A 16,841-nucleotide genomic window follows, 5' to 3' on the forward strand; every position below is an offset into this window, starting at 1 on the left:
TACTTACATTGAGATCTCTTTTCTACATAAGTTATATTTAATTAATACTATCAACAGCTTTAATTACTTTAGTCATGTGCATAAAAATGCAAATCTGGCAATCTTGCTAACTGCAAATTCCAGATCCAGCCTACCTCTTGTTCTTAAGTAGTTTGGCATTCCAATATATTTTTGTATATACTTAACCTTCTCTTTGTATTCAGTCTTATTCATTAGTAGTGTATCTTCATTTGGATTTAAATTATATTCATTAAAGTGAGGTGTTAAATCTTTCTTTTGTTCTGTCGTTAAGTTATTCTCATATTCTTTCAGTTTTAGTAGTGGAAAATCATTATTAAATTTGTCAATGTATGACTTCATGCTTAATGTTATTATTCCTTTGTTCATTTCATAGAATAAATCGATTCCTAAGATATCTGTTTCTATATACCATGTTCATTCATAATCCCAATAACTTTTAATTCAAAAGTATTCTTCAACATTGTTATCATATCATCCAAATGTTGTTCTGTATTTGCTGCTAATACACAATCATCCACATACGCTGCTATAAGTTTATTGCCATCCGAAGATACAAACAATCCTGGAGCAAACTCCGTATCATAAAAATCATGAGAATTCATAAATTCTCTTAATGTTTCATTCCAATTTTTTTGGACTTTGCTTCAAGCCATAAAGAGCTTTCTTTAGTGGCGTATACATCCTCTTAGCTGATGGATGGTTAATATATAACTCCTCATCTAGAGTAGCGTATGGAAAGCATGACTGATGTCTGCAGTTCGAATGTGTAATTGCTTATTATTAACAACAGATAATAGAACTTTAAGACTATCAAGACTTAAGATAGCGGAGTCAGTATTACCGTAAGACTCTTGATTCTGTAAAATCACCACGAGCACAATACCTTGCCTTACATGTCCCATCTCGTTTAACAGTGAATACTATAACTGTAGAGATTATCTTATTTTGGGGAATAGCTGATTTGGGTAAGCGAATATCAGGGTCATAAACCCCCATCTTAACCAAGTTTTCAACTTCCTTCTTGAATGACTTGATAAATCTCTCTCTTTGTTTTAAATTTTTATTATTTGTTATGGCTTCTTTATAGTAAATCGATCTTATTTTATTTTGCCAGTTGGTACGTGGTAAAATACGACGTACTTTTCGCAAACGAGGTTTTTTTGATGTAGGATGTATTATAGGTGGCATTACAGGACCAGACTTCCTTTCTTGTAGATAAGTTGGTATTCTATGATTAGGTTTTCCTCTAGTACTATTATTTCTGTGACCAACTAAATATTGTAAATTTTTCTTGGAGAATGATAATCTGGATGAGCTAGTTTCTATAATATTATTATTTGATGTACTATCTGTTTCCTCATCCTGTACATCAACTTCTTCTCTGGTTCTTTTATACATATTATCTCTTTCATTAACTGTTATTGTACTACTATCTGGTTCAATTTCTGATCTACTTTCACTGTCCTCATTGAAATTATCAATACTATCTTCAATAATAGATGCGTTATCTGATTCTCTATTAGCATTAATTATGTCATTATGATGTGTTTCAGTTATATTTTCATTCTCATGTTCTGATGTTATTGGAATGCTTGAATATGGGGAAATATCATTTCTTATATCATGATTACTCTGTATTACGATCTCTGTATTTGTGATGATGGAACTGTTCTGTTCATCAGTGATTGAGTTATAGTCCTCATTAGATGATAATATATTATTCATCTCATCATTTGAATTATTGCAATTATTATAATTATTTTCATTTATTAACATTGAATATTTGTCTTTATTATCATTATTACTGTTGATATCATTATCAATTTTTTCATTATTAGTGTCTGTATTCTTAATTTCATTTTCACCGTTAATTGGTGTATTCTCATTGTTCATAAGTTCAATTACATTAGGTTGTTCTAAAATTTCATCTAAATTAACATTATCAATAAGGTCAGGATCTATATTAGAAGAACAAAAATCACTTTCAATATCCATTATTTCTTCTTCACCATTTTCATTGAGGTCATTTAACAACTGTTGTGATACTATCTTATCATCTACCATAATATTATTTATACCTTCAGTATCATTTTCATACTCTTCATCAGGAAATGCTTCATTAATCTCATCTTCATCAAATTCAAAATTTCTAGTAGAACCTATTTTAGATGTAACATTAGCTTTAAATCGTGCAATAATGGTTTCTTCTGGATTACTCTTCTGTTGCGAATTTACTGAATGATCAGGGATTTTAAAGTTTGTAGTGGTAATTACTCTATTTTCCTTAGGTATATAAAAGAAATATCCAAAACTTTGTGGATCTTTTGACAAAACCACTGCTTGTAAGCTTAGTGCAGCTGTTTTCTTAGATTTATGATTCCATATCGTAGCTGGAGCTCCAAAAGGTAAAAAATTACGTAATATTATCTTAACAAGTAATTCGAATACTACATTTAATGGTGCATCTTCAGTATTCTTATTATATGCACAACTTCTCACTTCCGCAGATGCCTTAACTGCATAGTGCCAAAATTTAAGTGGTAATTTAGCTTGAAACAGTAGTGTTCTAGTATCCGTTATAATTGTTCGAATTGCTCTTTCTGCTCTAGCATTAGCCGAGTGATCTTGAGTTGAGGTAAATCTTAATTGAATTCCTTTTTTCTCAGCTAATTGTTTCAAGTTATTATTGGTAAACTCAGAACCTCTGTCTGTAATAAATTCTTGTATTGCTACAGTAGGTGGGTGATTTAGTCTTAAGTGAGCCTCTAAAAGTGATATTTTAGAAGATTTTATTATTCTTACTTTTTTATTTGTAATTTCATTTGTATATTCTGCAATTATTTGCTTAGTAGGAACCCAAATTGTATGATCCATAATTTTTGTTGGTATTTTATAATTATTGACAGTTAAAAAGTCATATTTTCCAGATTCAAAACCATATCCAACTATTTCCCATAGTTTGAATGCAGATAAAATTATTGCATCTTCATATGGAGCCAAATATGTAAACATATGGATAATTTTATTATTATCACCTCGAATCGGTAGAAATCCATAACCTTCAAAATAAATTGGTTTTTCTTGATCATCATTTCCTACTCCATAATATGATGGACCAGGGTTTCCTTTTGTTAGGGGAGTAAAGTCAACTAGTTGCTCTTTGAAAAGTGTCATGCTAATTCCTGATGCAGTATCAATAACCACAAAGTCAGAAGTTTTGTCTGATGTATTAACCAATCTTACTATATTATTATTATTATTCTCTTTGGTATATTTATTATGATAAGTTTGATATTTTATAGGCAGTTTATTTTTGTATTTTTCCACATTCATCCTATTGTTGTTCATATTGCCTAAGAGTATTTGGACAGTTTTTGCATTGCCTTGACTGTCCTGGACGTATGCCATTTTTTCTTTTGATACTCTTTATAGTATCAACAATATTCTGTATATACTCTGTAGGTGACATATTTTCTTTGTCATCACTATTTAAACTAGCTAATTTAATATCGACCATTGAGTATCGTTCTACTTTCTTCACAGCACATTTTTCTAATAAGATTATGTTATTTAAGACTTCCTTCTGAGCAGAATTTATCAATGTGAATTCTTTTCCACATTTTGTCAGGGTAATAATTTTATGTTCTACTAATGGAATACCATCAGCTGAATTACATTTAGTGATGTTATCAAAGTTCCATTTCCTTAGCAATAGCGTAACCATACTAATCCAATTAGAAAATCAAGTTTTGCTGATTTATTTTCGTAATAAAATTTATGACTTTCACCATTGTTGGTGATAAATTCTTAATAATCTCCTCTGTCATCTCTTAGTGACATTAGATTTACAACATCTGATATTCTCGACAGTTTTGTTGTTTAATTTGTTTTCATTGATATCTTCAACCTTCAATTCAGTATTAACTTTTTCTTTCTTTGCCAATTATGAAATGAACGTGTTTAGCCTAGTTTGGAAATATTCATGATATATAAAGTTTAAATCAGTGCAAGTATGAGTTGATAAAAATTGTGTCACGTGATTCGTATCAGATTGGGAAGCAAAAAGTAATGCCATCTCCTAGAATCGAACCAGGGTTTCATCGGCCACAACGATGTGTACTAACCACTATACTAAGATGGCTATTTATTGGTGTCACATCTTAAATGTGACTCCCACCACTCGGAAAGCTTTCCATCAATTAAATGAGAAGAACTAAGCCATTACTTTTGTTCACACATCTATATTTAAACAGTTCATTTCTTATTTCTTTCTTTTCTTTTGTTGGTAGCCTTTGTCAGCAAAGTAATGTCGAGTAGCTAGTGTATAGGAAAATAAGAAAAGTCTTACAAATATATTCATTTTAGTTATAGTATTTACTATATATATATCTAAATAAAGTAATCGTCTTTAGATCTTAAACACTGTATAACAATGTCTAACTCTCTTGAATCCCAGTAATCAATGTGAAATATCTCATCCCACCTTTTCCCTTCTTCGGCATTTGCCCATCAGGAAAGCGTGAGAATGCCCATTTAGGAAAATCGCAGAGTGGCTAATTGAAAGTCATGACCCATAGCTTAAGCAGGCAAAAAAAAAAACCACCCCCACTAGAAATATTTGACCCCACCACCACTTCAATATATTGCACCCATTTGCCCGGCCATCCACCCCTCATCACGTGCCTGCCGTCCTGCATGACGCACCCCTAAAAGTATCCTGCTTTACCCTTCCTTTTCGCGTTTCGCACCCTTTTTTTCCATACATTTTCACGTTTCGCACCCCTTTTTTCCATACATTTTCGCGTCACCTTTCCCAGAATTGACCCCGCACCTCTAGGGTTGCCTGGCAACCCTCCGGACAACCCTACCCCGGCAATTCCGCAGCCCTGGCCCGCCAAATATTAGACCCAGTTTTTATCATATTCTATCTGTTAATTTCTTTTTATCTCTTTTAATTGCTATTTATTGCTTTTGAATCTTATGAATCTTTTGTCTATCTTGGTCCGGTTAAAAATCGGTTTGTCCGGGGTCATTCGTCTCCGGGTAGCGCCATTCAAAACTCTTTCTAGCTTTTGTCCTATATATAACGGTGTGTAATTCCCTTGTTGCTTATTATCCATAGGCCTATGCTTTTTTTTCTACTATTATGCTTTTGGCTCCCTTAAAAAAGTTTTTTTTTTTTTTAATTTCTAATAGCATCTTGTTTTATTTTTGTTATTTTCCTGTTTCCCAGTTGTTTCCTTATTCGTTACGCTTTTGTTTCTCATTTGTTTTTCACTTGTCACAATCCATTTTTTTAGTTTCCTGTTTCTTATTTCCATTTTCCATTTTCCTGTTTCCCGTTTATTACTCGTTTATTGTTTCACTTCTCCATTATTCTAGCCTATTCCAGATTTCCCCACCGTGTCCGAAAGATATCCATAGACAATCCCATTTCATATAGGACAATCACAGGACAATCAATTGTAATTAATTATATTATACTATACTATACTATACTATACTTTTTACTTTACTTTACTTTACTTTACCTTATTTTACTTTACGACCAACCAATCCTCAATAAAGCTATCGCTGTTATCAAAGACTAAAAACATTGAATAGCAAGAGAAAAAAATAAAAAAAAAAAATAGACATTGCCTAGATATTTAAATCTTCATATATATATATACGCCCTATACAAGCAAAGCTTAACCTGACGTAACCTCACACACAAACACACGTAGCAACCCCTCGACTTAAATTCATCATGTCCCAATTATTAAAACAAAGAGTCCGTTATGCTCCTTATTTGAAAAAACTAAGAGACCCCAAGGAATTGATCCCATATTTTAAAAACGATCAATACATCGGTTGGTCTGGTTTCACAGGTGTTGGTGCTCCAAAAGTTATCCCCGAAACACTGGCCAATCATGTTCAAGAAAATAATTTACAAGGTAAATTAAGATTCAATTTATTCGTTGGTGCTTCTGCTGGTCCTGAAGAATGTGTTTGGGCTGATTTAAATATGATCAAAAGAAGATCACCTCATCAAGTTGGTAAACCAATTGCTAAAAATATTAATAATGGTAACATTGCATTCTTCGACAAACATTTGTCAATGTTCCCACAGGATTTAACCTATGGGTTTTATACTAAGCAAAGAACAGATGGTAAGATTCTTGATTTTACTATTATTGAAGCCACTGCCATTAAAGAAGATGGGTCCATTGTCCCAGGTCCAAGTGTTGGTGCATCTCCGGAATTCATCAGTGTCAGTGATAAAGTCATTATTGAAGTCAACACCGCTACACCAAGTATGGAAGGGATGCATGATATCGATATGCCAGTTAACCCACCTTTCAGAAAACCTTACCCATATTTGAAAGTAGATGATAGATGTGGTGTGGATTCGATCCCTGTGGATCCAGAAAAAGTCCTTGCCATCGTTGAATCAACTACTATGGATAAAGTTCCACCAAATACCCCTTCGGATTCTGTTTCAAAAGCAATTGCTGGTAATTTAGTCGATTTCTTGAAGAATGAAGTCAAACAAGGTAGATTACCTGAAAATCTATTACCATTGCAAAGTGGTATTGGTAATATCGCTAACGCTGTTATCGAAGGCTTAACTGATGCTAATTTCAAACATTTGAATGTTTGGACCGAAGTCTTACAGGATTCCTTCTTAGATCTTTTCGCTAATGGTAGTTTGGATTTCGCTACTGCTACTTCCATCAGATTAACTGAAGATGGGTTCAAGAGAGCTTTTGAAAATTGGGAAGATTTGAAACACAAGATTTGTTTGAGATCTCAAGTCGTTTCTAATAACCCAGAAATGATTAGAAGATTGGGTGTCATTGCCATGAATACACCAGTGGAAGCTGATATTTATGGTCATGCCAATTCTACTCACGTCAACGGTTCAAGAATGTTGAATGGGTTGGGTGGTTCTGCTGATTTCTTAAGAAACGCTAAATTATCAATCATGCATACTCCTTCAGCAAGACCTTCCAAGATTGACAAGACTGGTATCTCCACCATTGTCCCATTTGCATCTCATGTCGATCAAACAGAGCATGACTTGGATGTCTTGGTCACAGATCAAGGTCTAGCTGATTTAAGAGGCTTGGATCCAAGAGAAAGAGCCAATGAAATCATTTCCAAGTGTGCTCATCCAGATTACAAAGATTTATTATTCGACTACCTACATAGAGCTGAACATTATGCCAAGAAGATGGGTACCTTGCATGAACCTCATATGTTGCAAAACGCTTTGAAATTCCATACAAACTTGATTCAAAAGGGTACTATGAAAGTAGATTCTTGGGATCCACTAGATTAAGCAGATTTCTCTCTTCTTATTTTTGCCCTTTTTTTTTGCTTCCACATGTCAATATATATTCGATATTCTATATTCTATTTTACGTATCTACATATTCTTCATTATTATTTTTTTTTTACCTATATATATAACGCGTTTTCGCGTTTTACGCCCTTTCACGTTATCTCAAAATTTCAATTGATCAAAGCAAACGCAAATCTTCTTTAAAAAAATACATTAATACATTAATCACATTGCATCATTTTTAGATCATTAGATCAACACAAGAAAAAATTTAAAAAAAAAAAGTAGCTGTTTAAAACATCCCTCAACAAAATAAACTCCCCTGCCCCTCTCAATGACAGAAGTGAAATCGGCATCGGATAGATACCAAAAGATCTCACAACTGGAGCATATCTTAAAGAGACCAGACACTTATATCGGTTCAGTGGAAATACAAGAACAACAACAATGGATCTACGATGAAACTACAGATTGTATGCTTGAGAAGACTGTCAATATAGTCCCAGGACTATTCAAAATCTTTGATGAAATCCTAGTGAATGCGGCTGATAATAAAGTTCGTGATCCATCCATGAAAAAAATTGAAGTTAATATAAACCCTTTAGAAAATTTGATTGAGGTGAAAAATGATGGGAATGGGATCCCCATAGAGATTCATAAAAAGGAAAAAATTTATATCCCAGAATTAATTTTTGGTCATCTTTTGACTTCATCAAATTATGATGATGATGAAAAAAAAGTCACTGGTGGTAGAAATGGGTATGGTGCCAAACTTTGTAATATCTTCTCCACAGAATTTACATTAGAGACTGCCGATTCCAAAACTGGTAAGAAATATATTCAAAAATGGGAAAATAATATGAATGTATGCCATGATCCTAAAATCACTACTTATAAAAAAATCCAATCGTACACAAAAGTTTCGTTTAAACCTGATTTGAAAAGATTTGGGATGGAAAATTTAGATGAAGATATATTAGGTGTTTATCGTCGTCGTGTTTATGATATTAATGGGTCAGTCAGAGATATTAACGTTTATTTAAATGGTAAGTCTTTAAAGATTAGAAATTTCAAAAATTATGTGGAATTATATTTGAAATCTTTAGAAAAGAAAAGACAATTAGAAAATGGTGAAGATTCTACATCCCAACAGAGCCCCACTATATTATACGAAAAATTAAATGATAGATGGGAAATTGCATTTGCCGTTTCAGATATTTCATTCCAACAGATATCATTTGTAAATTCCATTGCTACTACCTCAGGTGGTACTCATGTCAATTATATTGTCGATCAAATTGTTAGAAAAGTTTCTGACTTATTGAAAAAAAAAAAGAAAAATATTAAACCTTTCCAAATTAAAAATAATATTTTCATTTTTATTAATTGTTTAATTGAAAATCCAGCATTCACTTCTCAAACAAAAGAACAATTAACAACAAGAGTAAAAGATTTCGGTTCCAGATGTGATATTTCTCCTGAATATATTAACAAGATTATGAAAACAGACCTAGCAACCAAGATTTTCGAAATTGCTGATGAAAATGCAAATAATGCTTTGAAAAAATCAGATGGGTCTCGTAAGAGTAGAATTACAGAATATCCCAAACTAGAGGATGCAAACAAAGCAGGTACTAAAGAAGGTCATAAATGTACTTTGATTTTAACAGAAGGGGATTCTGCCTTGTCATTAGCTGTTGCAGGTTTGGCAGTGGTCGGTAGAGATTATTATGGTTGTTATCCATTACGTGGTAAAATGTTAAATGTAAGAGAAGCTAGCGCTGATCAAATTTTGAAAAATGCAGAAATTCAAGCCATTAAAAAAATTATGGGGTTACAACATCGTAAAAGATATGAAGATACTTCTTCTTTGAGATACGGTCATTTAATGATCATGACAGATCAAGATCATGATGGGTCTCATATTAAAGGTTTGATTATTAATTTCTTGGAAAGTTCTTTCCCAGGTTTATTAGATATTCCAGGATTTCTTGTGGAATTTATTACACCAATCATCAAAGTTACCATTACAAAACCATCAAGACAGACTATTGTATTTTATAATATGCCAGATTATGAAAAATGGAGAGAAGAAGAATCTCATCAATATACTTGGAAACAGAAATATTATAAGGGGTTAGGTACTTCTACGGGTCAAGAAATGCGTGAATATTTTTCTGATTTAGATAAACATTTAAAGCAATTTCATGCATTAGAAGGTAATGATAAAGATTTAATTGATTTAGCTTTTTCCAAGAAAAAGGCTGATGATCGTAAAGAATGGTTAAGACAGCATGAGCCTGGTACGGTCCTTGACCCCACAATTAAAGAAATCCCAATCAGTGATTTTATTAATAAAGAATTGATTTTATTTTCTTTAGCTGATAATATTAGATCAATTCCAAACGTTTTGGACGGTTTTAAACCCGGTCAAAGAAAAGTCATGTTTGGTTGTTTCAAACGTAATTTAAGATCAGAAATTAAAGTTGCTCAATTGGCTCCATATGTTGGTGAATGTACTGCTTATCATCATGGTGAACAATCTTTGGCTCAAACTATTATTGGTATGGCCCAAAATTTCGTCGGTACAAATAATATTTATCTATTGATTCCTAATGGTGCATTTGGTACAAGAGCTACTGGTGGTAAAGATGCTGCCGCAGCAAGATATATCTATACCGAGTTAAATAAATTAACAAGAAAGATTTTTAATCCAAATGATGATCCATTATACAATTATATTCAAGAAGATGAAACTACAGTAGAACCACAATGGTATTTACCTGTGTTACCTACATTATTAGTCAATGGTTCAGAAGGTATTGGTACTGGTTGGAGTACAAATATTCCGTCATTTAATCCTCTTGATATTATTAAAAATATTAAACATTTGATGAATAATGAAGAAATGGAGGAAATGCATCCTTGGTTTAGAGGCTGGACAGGTACTATTGAAAAAATTGGTTATCAAAGATATAGAATGTACGGTAGAATCGAACAAATTGGACCTAATACTTTAGAAATTACTGAATTGCCTGCTAAAGTATGGACCTCTACTATTAAAGAATACCTATTACAAGGGTTAAGTGGTACTGAAAAGACTAAAGCTTGGATCAAAGATATGGAAGAACAACATGGGAATTTCATTAAATTCATTATTAAATTAACACCTGAAGAAATGCAAAAGACCAGGAAGATTGGGTTTTATGAAAGATTTAAATTAATTTCACCAATTAGTTTAAATAATATGGTTGCATTTGATCCACAAGGTAGAATTAAAAAATATGAAAATCCTCAAGAAATTTTAAAAGAATTTTATTATGTTAGATTGGAATATTATCAAAAGAGAAAAGATTATATGTGTGAGAAATTACAATGGGATGTAGAAAAACTTTCATTCCAAGTTAAATTTATTAAAATGATTATTGAAAAAGAATTGGTTGTCTCTAATATACCGAAGAAGCAAATCATTAAAGAATTAGAAACCCTTGGGTTCCCAAGAATTAATAAAGATGGTAAGCCACATTACGGATCTATTCAAGAAAAGATTGAAGAATTGCTTGAAGAGGATGGTACTTCAGAAGAAGAGAAAGTGGAACAAGAAAATAACGATGAATTGAATGAAATTAATGGTCCAGAAGAAGAATATGGTACTTATGATTACTTGTTAGGTATGAAGATTTGGTCCTTGACTAAAGAAAGATATGAGAAATTGTTAAAGCAAAAGCAAGAGAAGGAAGTTGAATTGGAAACATTGTTAGGTTTAACACCTCAAGATCTATGGAATAATGATATTGATGAATTTGTTAAAGGTTATGATGAATTTTTGAAATTTGATGAAGATTTCCGTAATGGTTCAGCACCAACAAAGAGTAAAGGTAAGAGGAAAAGAGGTAGTAATAATGATGGTGATGATGATGATGATTTTGATCCTTCTAATAAGAAAAAAAAGAAGTCAGCTACAAAGAAGCAAACCAGTAGGAAAATCAAATTAGAAGATCCAAATTTCAAAAGAATTGTTCTTGAAGCAAAGGCAATGGCCAAGCCAAAGGTCCCCTCAAGGATTAAATCAGAACCTACATCTTCAGTGGCCTCATCAAAGAGTAATACCCCACAACCTATCAAAACTGAAGAAGATAATGATACCTCTTCCAACTCTACATCATCGACAATTTTCGATAAATCAATTAAAAAAGAAGATGAAAAGCCTGGAAGTATCTTAAGTCGATTCTCTAGCCAATTTAAAAAAGCTTCATCTGCATTTGATGATTTAAATTCAGATAGTACAGCTACTACACCTGAATCAATTGAAACAATTGAAGGCTCTAAATCTAAGAAACCTACCTCAAAGAAACCTGCTGCTCCAAAGAAAGCCGCTGCTCCCAAGAAGCCTGCTGCAAAGACCTCTGTTCCCAAGAAGAGTAGAGCGAAAAAGTTATAGAATTATCAGATGACGATGATGTAGAAATGGACGATGTAGATTCCGATACTTCTGTCACAAAAAACAACACCGATAACGAGGATGAAGAAGAAGAAGTTGTTGCAAGACCAAGAAGAGCGCGTGCTACTAGAGGTTCAGTACCAAGAACGTCGTACAAGGAAACTATCGAACTTTCAGAAGACAGTTTCATCGATGACGATGACGCTGATGAAGATGGAAATGACGATGATGATGCGGCAGACTCAGACGAATCTTTCACCGATGACTAGCCGCTGTCCTTCCTCTATATATGTGTTTGTAAATTATCTGTATTATCTATGAGCATCCTGTGTCTTGTGGTGCTGTATAGGCCATTATATATTCAGTCTCTTGATACTATCTAACTAAATTCATAAAAAAAGAAAATATTAGTATATTGCATTCTTGGCAATTTTCATTATCCATTATTTATTGCGCTAGAAAATATCGCACCCTAATTCATTCGATTATATTTTTTTATTGTTCTTTTTTTAAACCCGAAGTATATCGATGATGCCCTTTTTTGTCTCGTCTGCCATTTGCGTATTTTCCTTTCGCATTATTTTCAATTTTCACGGAAAGCAGGGATGGCTGGAAAAAAAATAAATATCACCCCTTTGATATCTAAGGAATAACAATGTAAATAAAACAGCAAGCATAAAGGATTTTCCATTGGACAACAAACCATTCAATATTCTGGATAAAAAAACAAAGAGACAGTAATAAAAGTTTTGATAAGAAAGACTTGTACAATATATTTTTGTACAGAACACAAATACAACACAGTTTTATAATACAATTGACCAAATTTCAAAGACGTTAAAATTAGGCCATCTCAATTTAGAGAATTCTCCAATACAAGAGGAACAAAATAAAAAAAAAAGAAAAATATAATAAAATTAATTGTTATAATAATAATAAAGAATTTAAAATAAAAAGAAGGTTTGAAATTAGTATCAATTAATAACAGTTTTTTTTAGAATGGTGGAACAAGATACTCAACTGCATGCAAATGGAGATGCAGTTAAGAAGTCTGCTACAAATAATACTACTGGAACAGCTGTAAATCCTACCTTAAGCAGAACTCCAGGGAAAAAGCATACAAACGAAACTCTGGCTTCGAAAGGTATAAGTAAAGAAAGCTTATCCACATCATTATCCTTGACTCCAGCTCCACCTGTTCCTGAGAATTCTAGTAAATCTGTAGCTGATACTCAAAATATTGGGTCTGAAGAAGTGACTAGAGAAGCTAAGGAAGCTTCCTATGTTGGTTGGAAACAAATCGGTAACTGGGAAGAAAAAGATACATTGACTGCTCAAGATGAATTGCTAGATTTAAACAGAGAAACTCTATTGGATAATGTTTTACCTGAAAGTTTATATGGTGATTGGTACCATGCAGTCGGTATTTTCTTTATAGGTGGGTTTTTATCCTTTGTCCTTGGTTATTTCAAATTTTCCATGGCTCCTGTATTTTTCGTTATGCTAATAACTTGTATCTTATACAGAACTTCTTCCAAGAAATATAGAGCTTCTATTAGAGAATTGGTTCAAAAAGAATTTACTGTACAAAAGATTGAAAATGATTATGAATCTTTGGAATGGTTAAATAGTTTCCTTGACAAATACTGGCCAATATTGGAACCTTCTGTCTCACAAATGATTGTTCAACAAGTTAATCAAACGTTGGCAACAAATTCAAGCATTCCAGCGTTTATTAAAGCCATTTGGATAGATCAATTTACTTTGGGTGTTAAACCTCCAAGAATCGATATTGTAAAGACTTTCCAAAACACCGATTCAGATGTAGTGGTTATGGATTGGGGGATCTCTTTCACTCCTCATGATTTATCCGATATGAATGCTAAACAAATGAGAAATTATGTGAATCAGAAAGTTGTATTGAAAATGAAAATGTTTGGTTTCACTTTCCCAGTTTCGGTTTCTGAAATTGCATTAAAAGCTCATGCCAGATTGCGTTTCAAATTGATGACACCTTTCCCCCATATTGAAACTGTTAATATTCAATTGTTAGATGTTCCAGACATTGATCTTGTATCTTGTATATTTGGTGACTCTATTTTCAATTGGGAAATTTTTTCCATTCCAGGTTTATTGGGATTTGTTAAGAAAATGGCAAAGAAATATATGGGCCCAGTTTTATTACCACCATTTTCCATTCAATTGAATATTCCACAATTGGTATCAGGTTCCGCTTTGTCAATTGGTGTTTTAGAAGTCCGTGTTAAGAACATTAAAGATATCAAAAGTTCATCTGATATAATGAGTGAAACTTTGGATCCATATTTGACATTCGAATCTAATGGTAAAGTTGTTGCCAAGACAAAAGTTGTCAAGAATTCTTCTAGTCCTGTTTTCAATGAAGTATTACATATCTTAGTGGGTTCATATACTGATCCATTGTCTATCACTTTATATGATCAAAGAGATAAAATTAAAGATAAGATATTGGGTAGAGCTGAATATAACTTAAATTCCTTCCATGATAATAATAGTCAAAAGGGTTTATCAACCATGATTTTAAGAAATTCCAAGCCAATTGCCACTATGAATTTTGATATGCAATTCTTCCCAACTTTGGAAAAGAAAAAGTTGCCAGATGGTACTATTGAAGACTTCCCAGATTTGAATACAGGTTTAGCCAAAGTTGTTGTCGAAGAAGGTCGTGGGCTTTGTGAAGTAGGTAAGAAGCTTAATGCTTATGTTGAAATTTATCTAGGATCAGAATTAGTAGCAACTACTGGTAAAGTTGAAAGTGCTGATACTTTCCAATGGAACGCAGAACATGAAGCTGTTATCTCAGATCGTCGTAAGACTAGATATAGATTCTTGGTCAAAAACTCAGATGGCGAAACGATTGCCTCTACAGTTCAATCTTTGAATGATTTATATGATAGATCTGAAATCGATAAGAAATATATTCCTCTAAAGGACAGTCAAGGTGAACTGAAAATATCTTTGTATTGGAAGCCTGTGGCCTTGGATTTAGGTTCCAAGACTATTGCCTATACTCCTCCAATCGGTGTTGTTAGATTATTCATTAACAAGGGTCAAGATTTGAAGAACTTGGAAGCTATTGGTAAGATTGATCCATATGTAGTTATAGCGGTTAACGGTATTCCTAAAGGTAGAATTGATGAGAAACTAAATACTTTAAATCCTATTTGGAACCAATCTATCTATGTGGCTGTAACTTCTCCAAATCAAAAAATTACCATGGATTGTATGGATATTGAATCAGGTAGTGAAGACCGTTCTGTTGGTTCCTTTGATGTAAGATTGCCAAATCTATTCCAAAAGAGCGCAGACGATAGATACATTGAATGTGTGGATGATGAGCCAAAGACTGGTCGTTTGGTTAGTAAGAAAGGTATTCGTGGTAGTATCACATATTACGCCTCCTTCTATCCAACAGTACCAGTTTTAACATTAGAAGAGGTTAATGATTTAACAAATATTACTAAGAAGCAAGCTCTTTTGAAAGAAAAAGCCGACTTATATGATAAAAAGAAGATGAGTAAAGAAGAATTAGCTAAAATGGAAAGGGAAGAAAGAGAACTAAAAGAACTTTCTGAATTATATAGTAATAAGATGAAATTAGATTTAGATGAGCTATTACAATACAATTCGGGTGTTCTTGCAGTTTCCGTTCTAGATGGTGAATTACCCCAACCAAATTTATTTGTACAAGCATTTTTTGATTCAAATGGTCACTCTCGTTTCACAAGTCCAAGAATATCTTCAAGAACAATTAAAACAGGTTGGACTGGTGATGTTATGATTAAAGAATTGGAATGGTCTGTTACAACTTTTAGAGTTGTTAAAAATAAGAGTAGTAACAGAGCTGCTGATTGTGCTTGTGAGGTTTCATTACCCACAGTACAATTGGTAAAAAACTGCTACAAGAAACCATCTATCCTTTCGTTAACTGGTTCAGGAAGTGCCAAATTAATGGTTCAAATCTCTTGGTTCCCAGTATCTGCTTCTAAACTACCGCAATCAGATTTGATTACAAATAGTGGTGATTTAACAATAAATGTTTTGAACGCTGAAAACTTAATTTCTGCTGATTCAAATGGGTTCTCTGATCCTTATTTGAAATTCTATTTGAATGAAGGTGAAAATAATTTCTTCAAGACAAGTACCCAAAAGAAGACATTAAATCCAGTATGGAATGAAAGTACACAAATTCAAATTAATAATCGTGTTAATGATTATTTAAATATTAAAGTATGGGATTGGGATGCAGCCAATACTAATGACTTGATTGGTAAGGCAGTTGTTCCATTATCTAAAGTTGACCCAGAAAAAGACACTACGTTAGATGTTCCAGTTGTTGGTCCATCTGGTGAAGATGGTGGTGTTTTACATTTGTCATTCTCTTTTACACCAAGATATACTATCAGTGTCAATAAAAGAGAAACTAAAATCAGTGAAAATTCTGGTAAAGGTATAAGTAGTGGTGTTAAAGCTGGTTCTTCAGTTGTTGGTGCAGGTGTTAAGGCTGGTACCACTGTTGTTGGTGCAGGTTTAGGAACTGTTGGTAAAGTTGGTAAGATTGGTAAGGGTTTATTCAGTAAGAAAAAAGGTGAAGCGAAACCTGATTCAGAAAAATAGATTAAACTGTAGAGCATTTTACTAATATCTACAGTAATTTTTCAAGATAATCGATAAAAAAATTTGTTATGTTCTTTTTATATTTTTATTTTCGTTTCTTTTCGACTATTAATTAATACCAAACTTTAAGTTTATTTTTTTTTCTTTATTTTATTTCTTTTCCCCTATCTGTTTTGGAGCACTTTTTTTTCCCTCTCAATATATATAATTGATAATACTTTTCTCGTATATATTATGATGGTGATAATGACTTTTCCCTTTGTACTAAAAAGTTTTATATAATTATTTTATGTAACCACAACTGACATTAATAAGTCTAATAATTATTTATCTATATAAAAAAAAAATAAAAAATAACGTTAACTTTGTTTTTTAAACTTTGTTTTTAGTTTTATG

At 32.6% G+C, this 16,841-nt stretch overlaps 4 protein-coding genes and 1 non-coding gene across 5 annotated transcripts; 3 read left to right on the forward strand and 2 right to left on the reverse strand.

The window, feature by feature from the left end:
- Positions 1-858: 858 nt before the first annotated feature.
- Positions 859-3,745, reverse strand: TBLA0E03550 (uncharacterized protein; the record flags this gene model as incomplete). The annotated part of the gene is given in 2 exon segments (XM_004180880.1): positions 859-3,375; positions 3,377-3,745. Coding segments are annotated over 2 exon segments (2,886 nt in total).
- Positions 3,746-4,090: 345 nt separating this feature from the next.
- TBLA0Etrna3H lies at positions 4,091-4,162 on the reverse strand. The gene has a single exon. It is a non-coding gene; the product is annotated as a tRNA-His (tRNA).
- A 1,608-nt stretch (positions 4,163-5,770) lies between these two features.
- Positions 5,771-7,345, forward strand: ACH1 (acetyl-CoA hydrolase; the record flags this gene model as incomplete). Its single annotated transcript, XM_004180881.1, has 1 exon — positions 5,771-7,345. One exon carries the CDS (start codon positions 5,771-5,773, stop codon positions 7,343-7,345), a length of 1,575 nt encoding a protein of 524 aa, XP_004180929.1.
- Positions 7,346-7,682: 337 nt separating this feature from the next.
- Positions 7,683-11,789, forward strand: TOP2 (DNA topoisomerase 2; the record flags this gene model as incomplete). Its single annotated transcript, XM_004180882.1, has 1 exon — positions 7,683-11,789. The coding sequence occupies one exon, from the start codon at positions 7,683-7,685 to the stop codon at positions 11,787-11,789; it is 4,107 nt and encodes a 1,368-aa protein (XP_004180930.1).
- A 999-nt stretch (positions 11,790-12,788) lies between these two features.
- Positions 12,789-16,445, forward strand: TCB2 (tricalbin; the record flags this gene model as incomplete). Its single annotated transcript, XM_004180883.1, has 1 exon — positions 12,789-16,445. The coding sequence occupies one exon, from the start codon at positions 12,789-12,791 to the stop codon at positions 16,443-16,445; it is 3,657 nt and encodes a 1,218-aa protein (XP_004180931.1).
- Positions 16,446-16,841: the final 396 nt, after the last annotated feature.

Source organism: Henningerozyma blattae, chromosome 5 (genome assembly GCF_000315915.1).
Source record: "Henningerozyma blattae CBS 6284 chromosome 5, complete genome".
Taxonomy (NCBI): Eukaryota; Fungi; Ascomycota; class Saccharomycetes; order Saccharomycetales; family Saccharomycetaceae; genus Henningerozyma; species Henningerozyma blattae.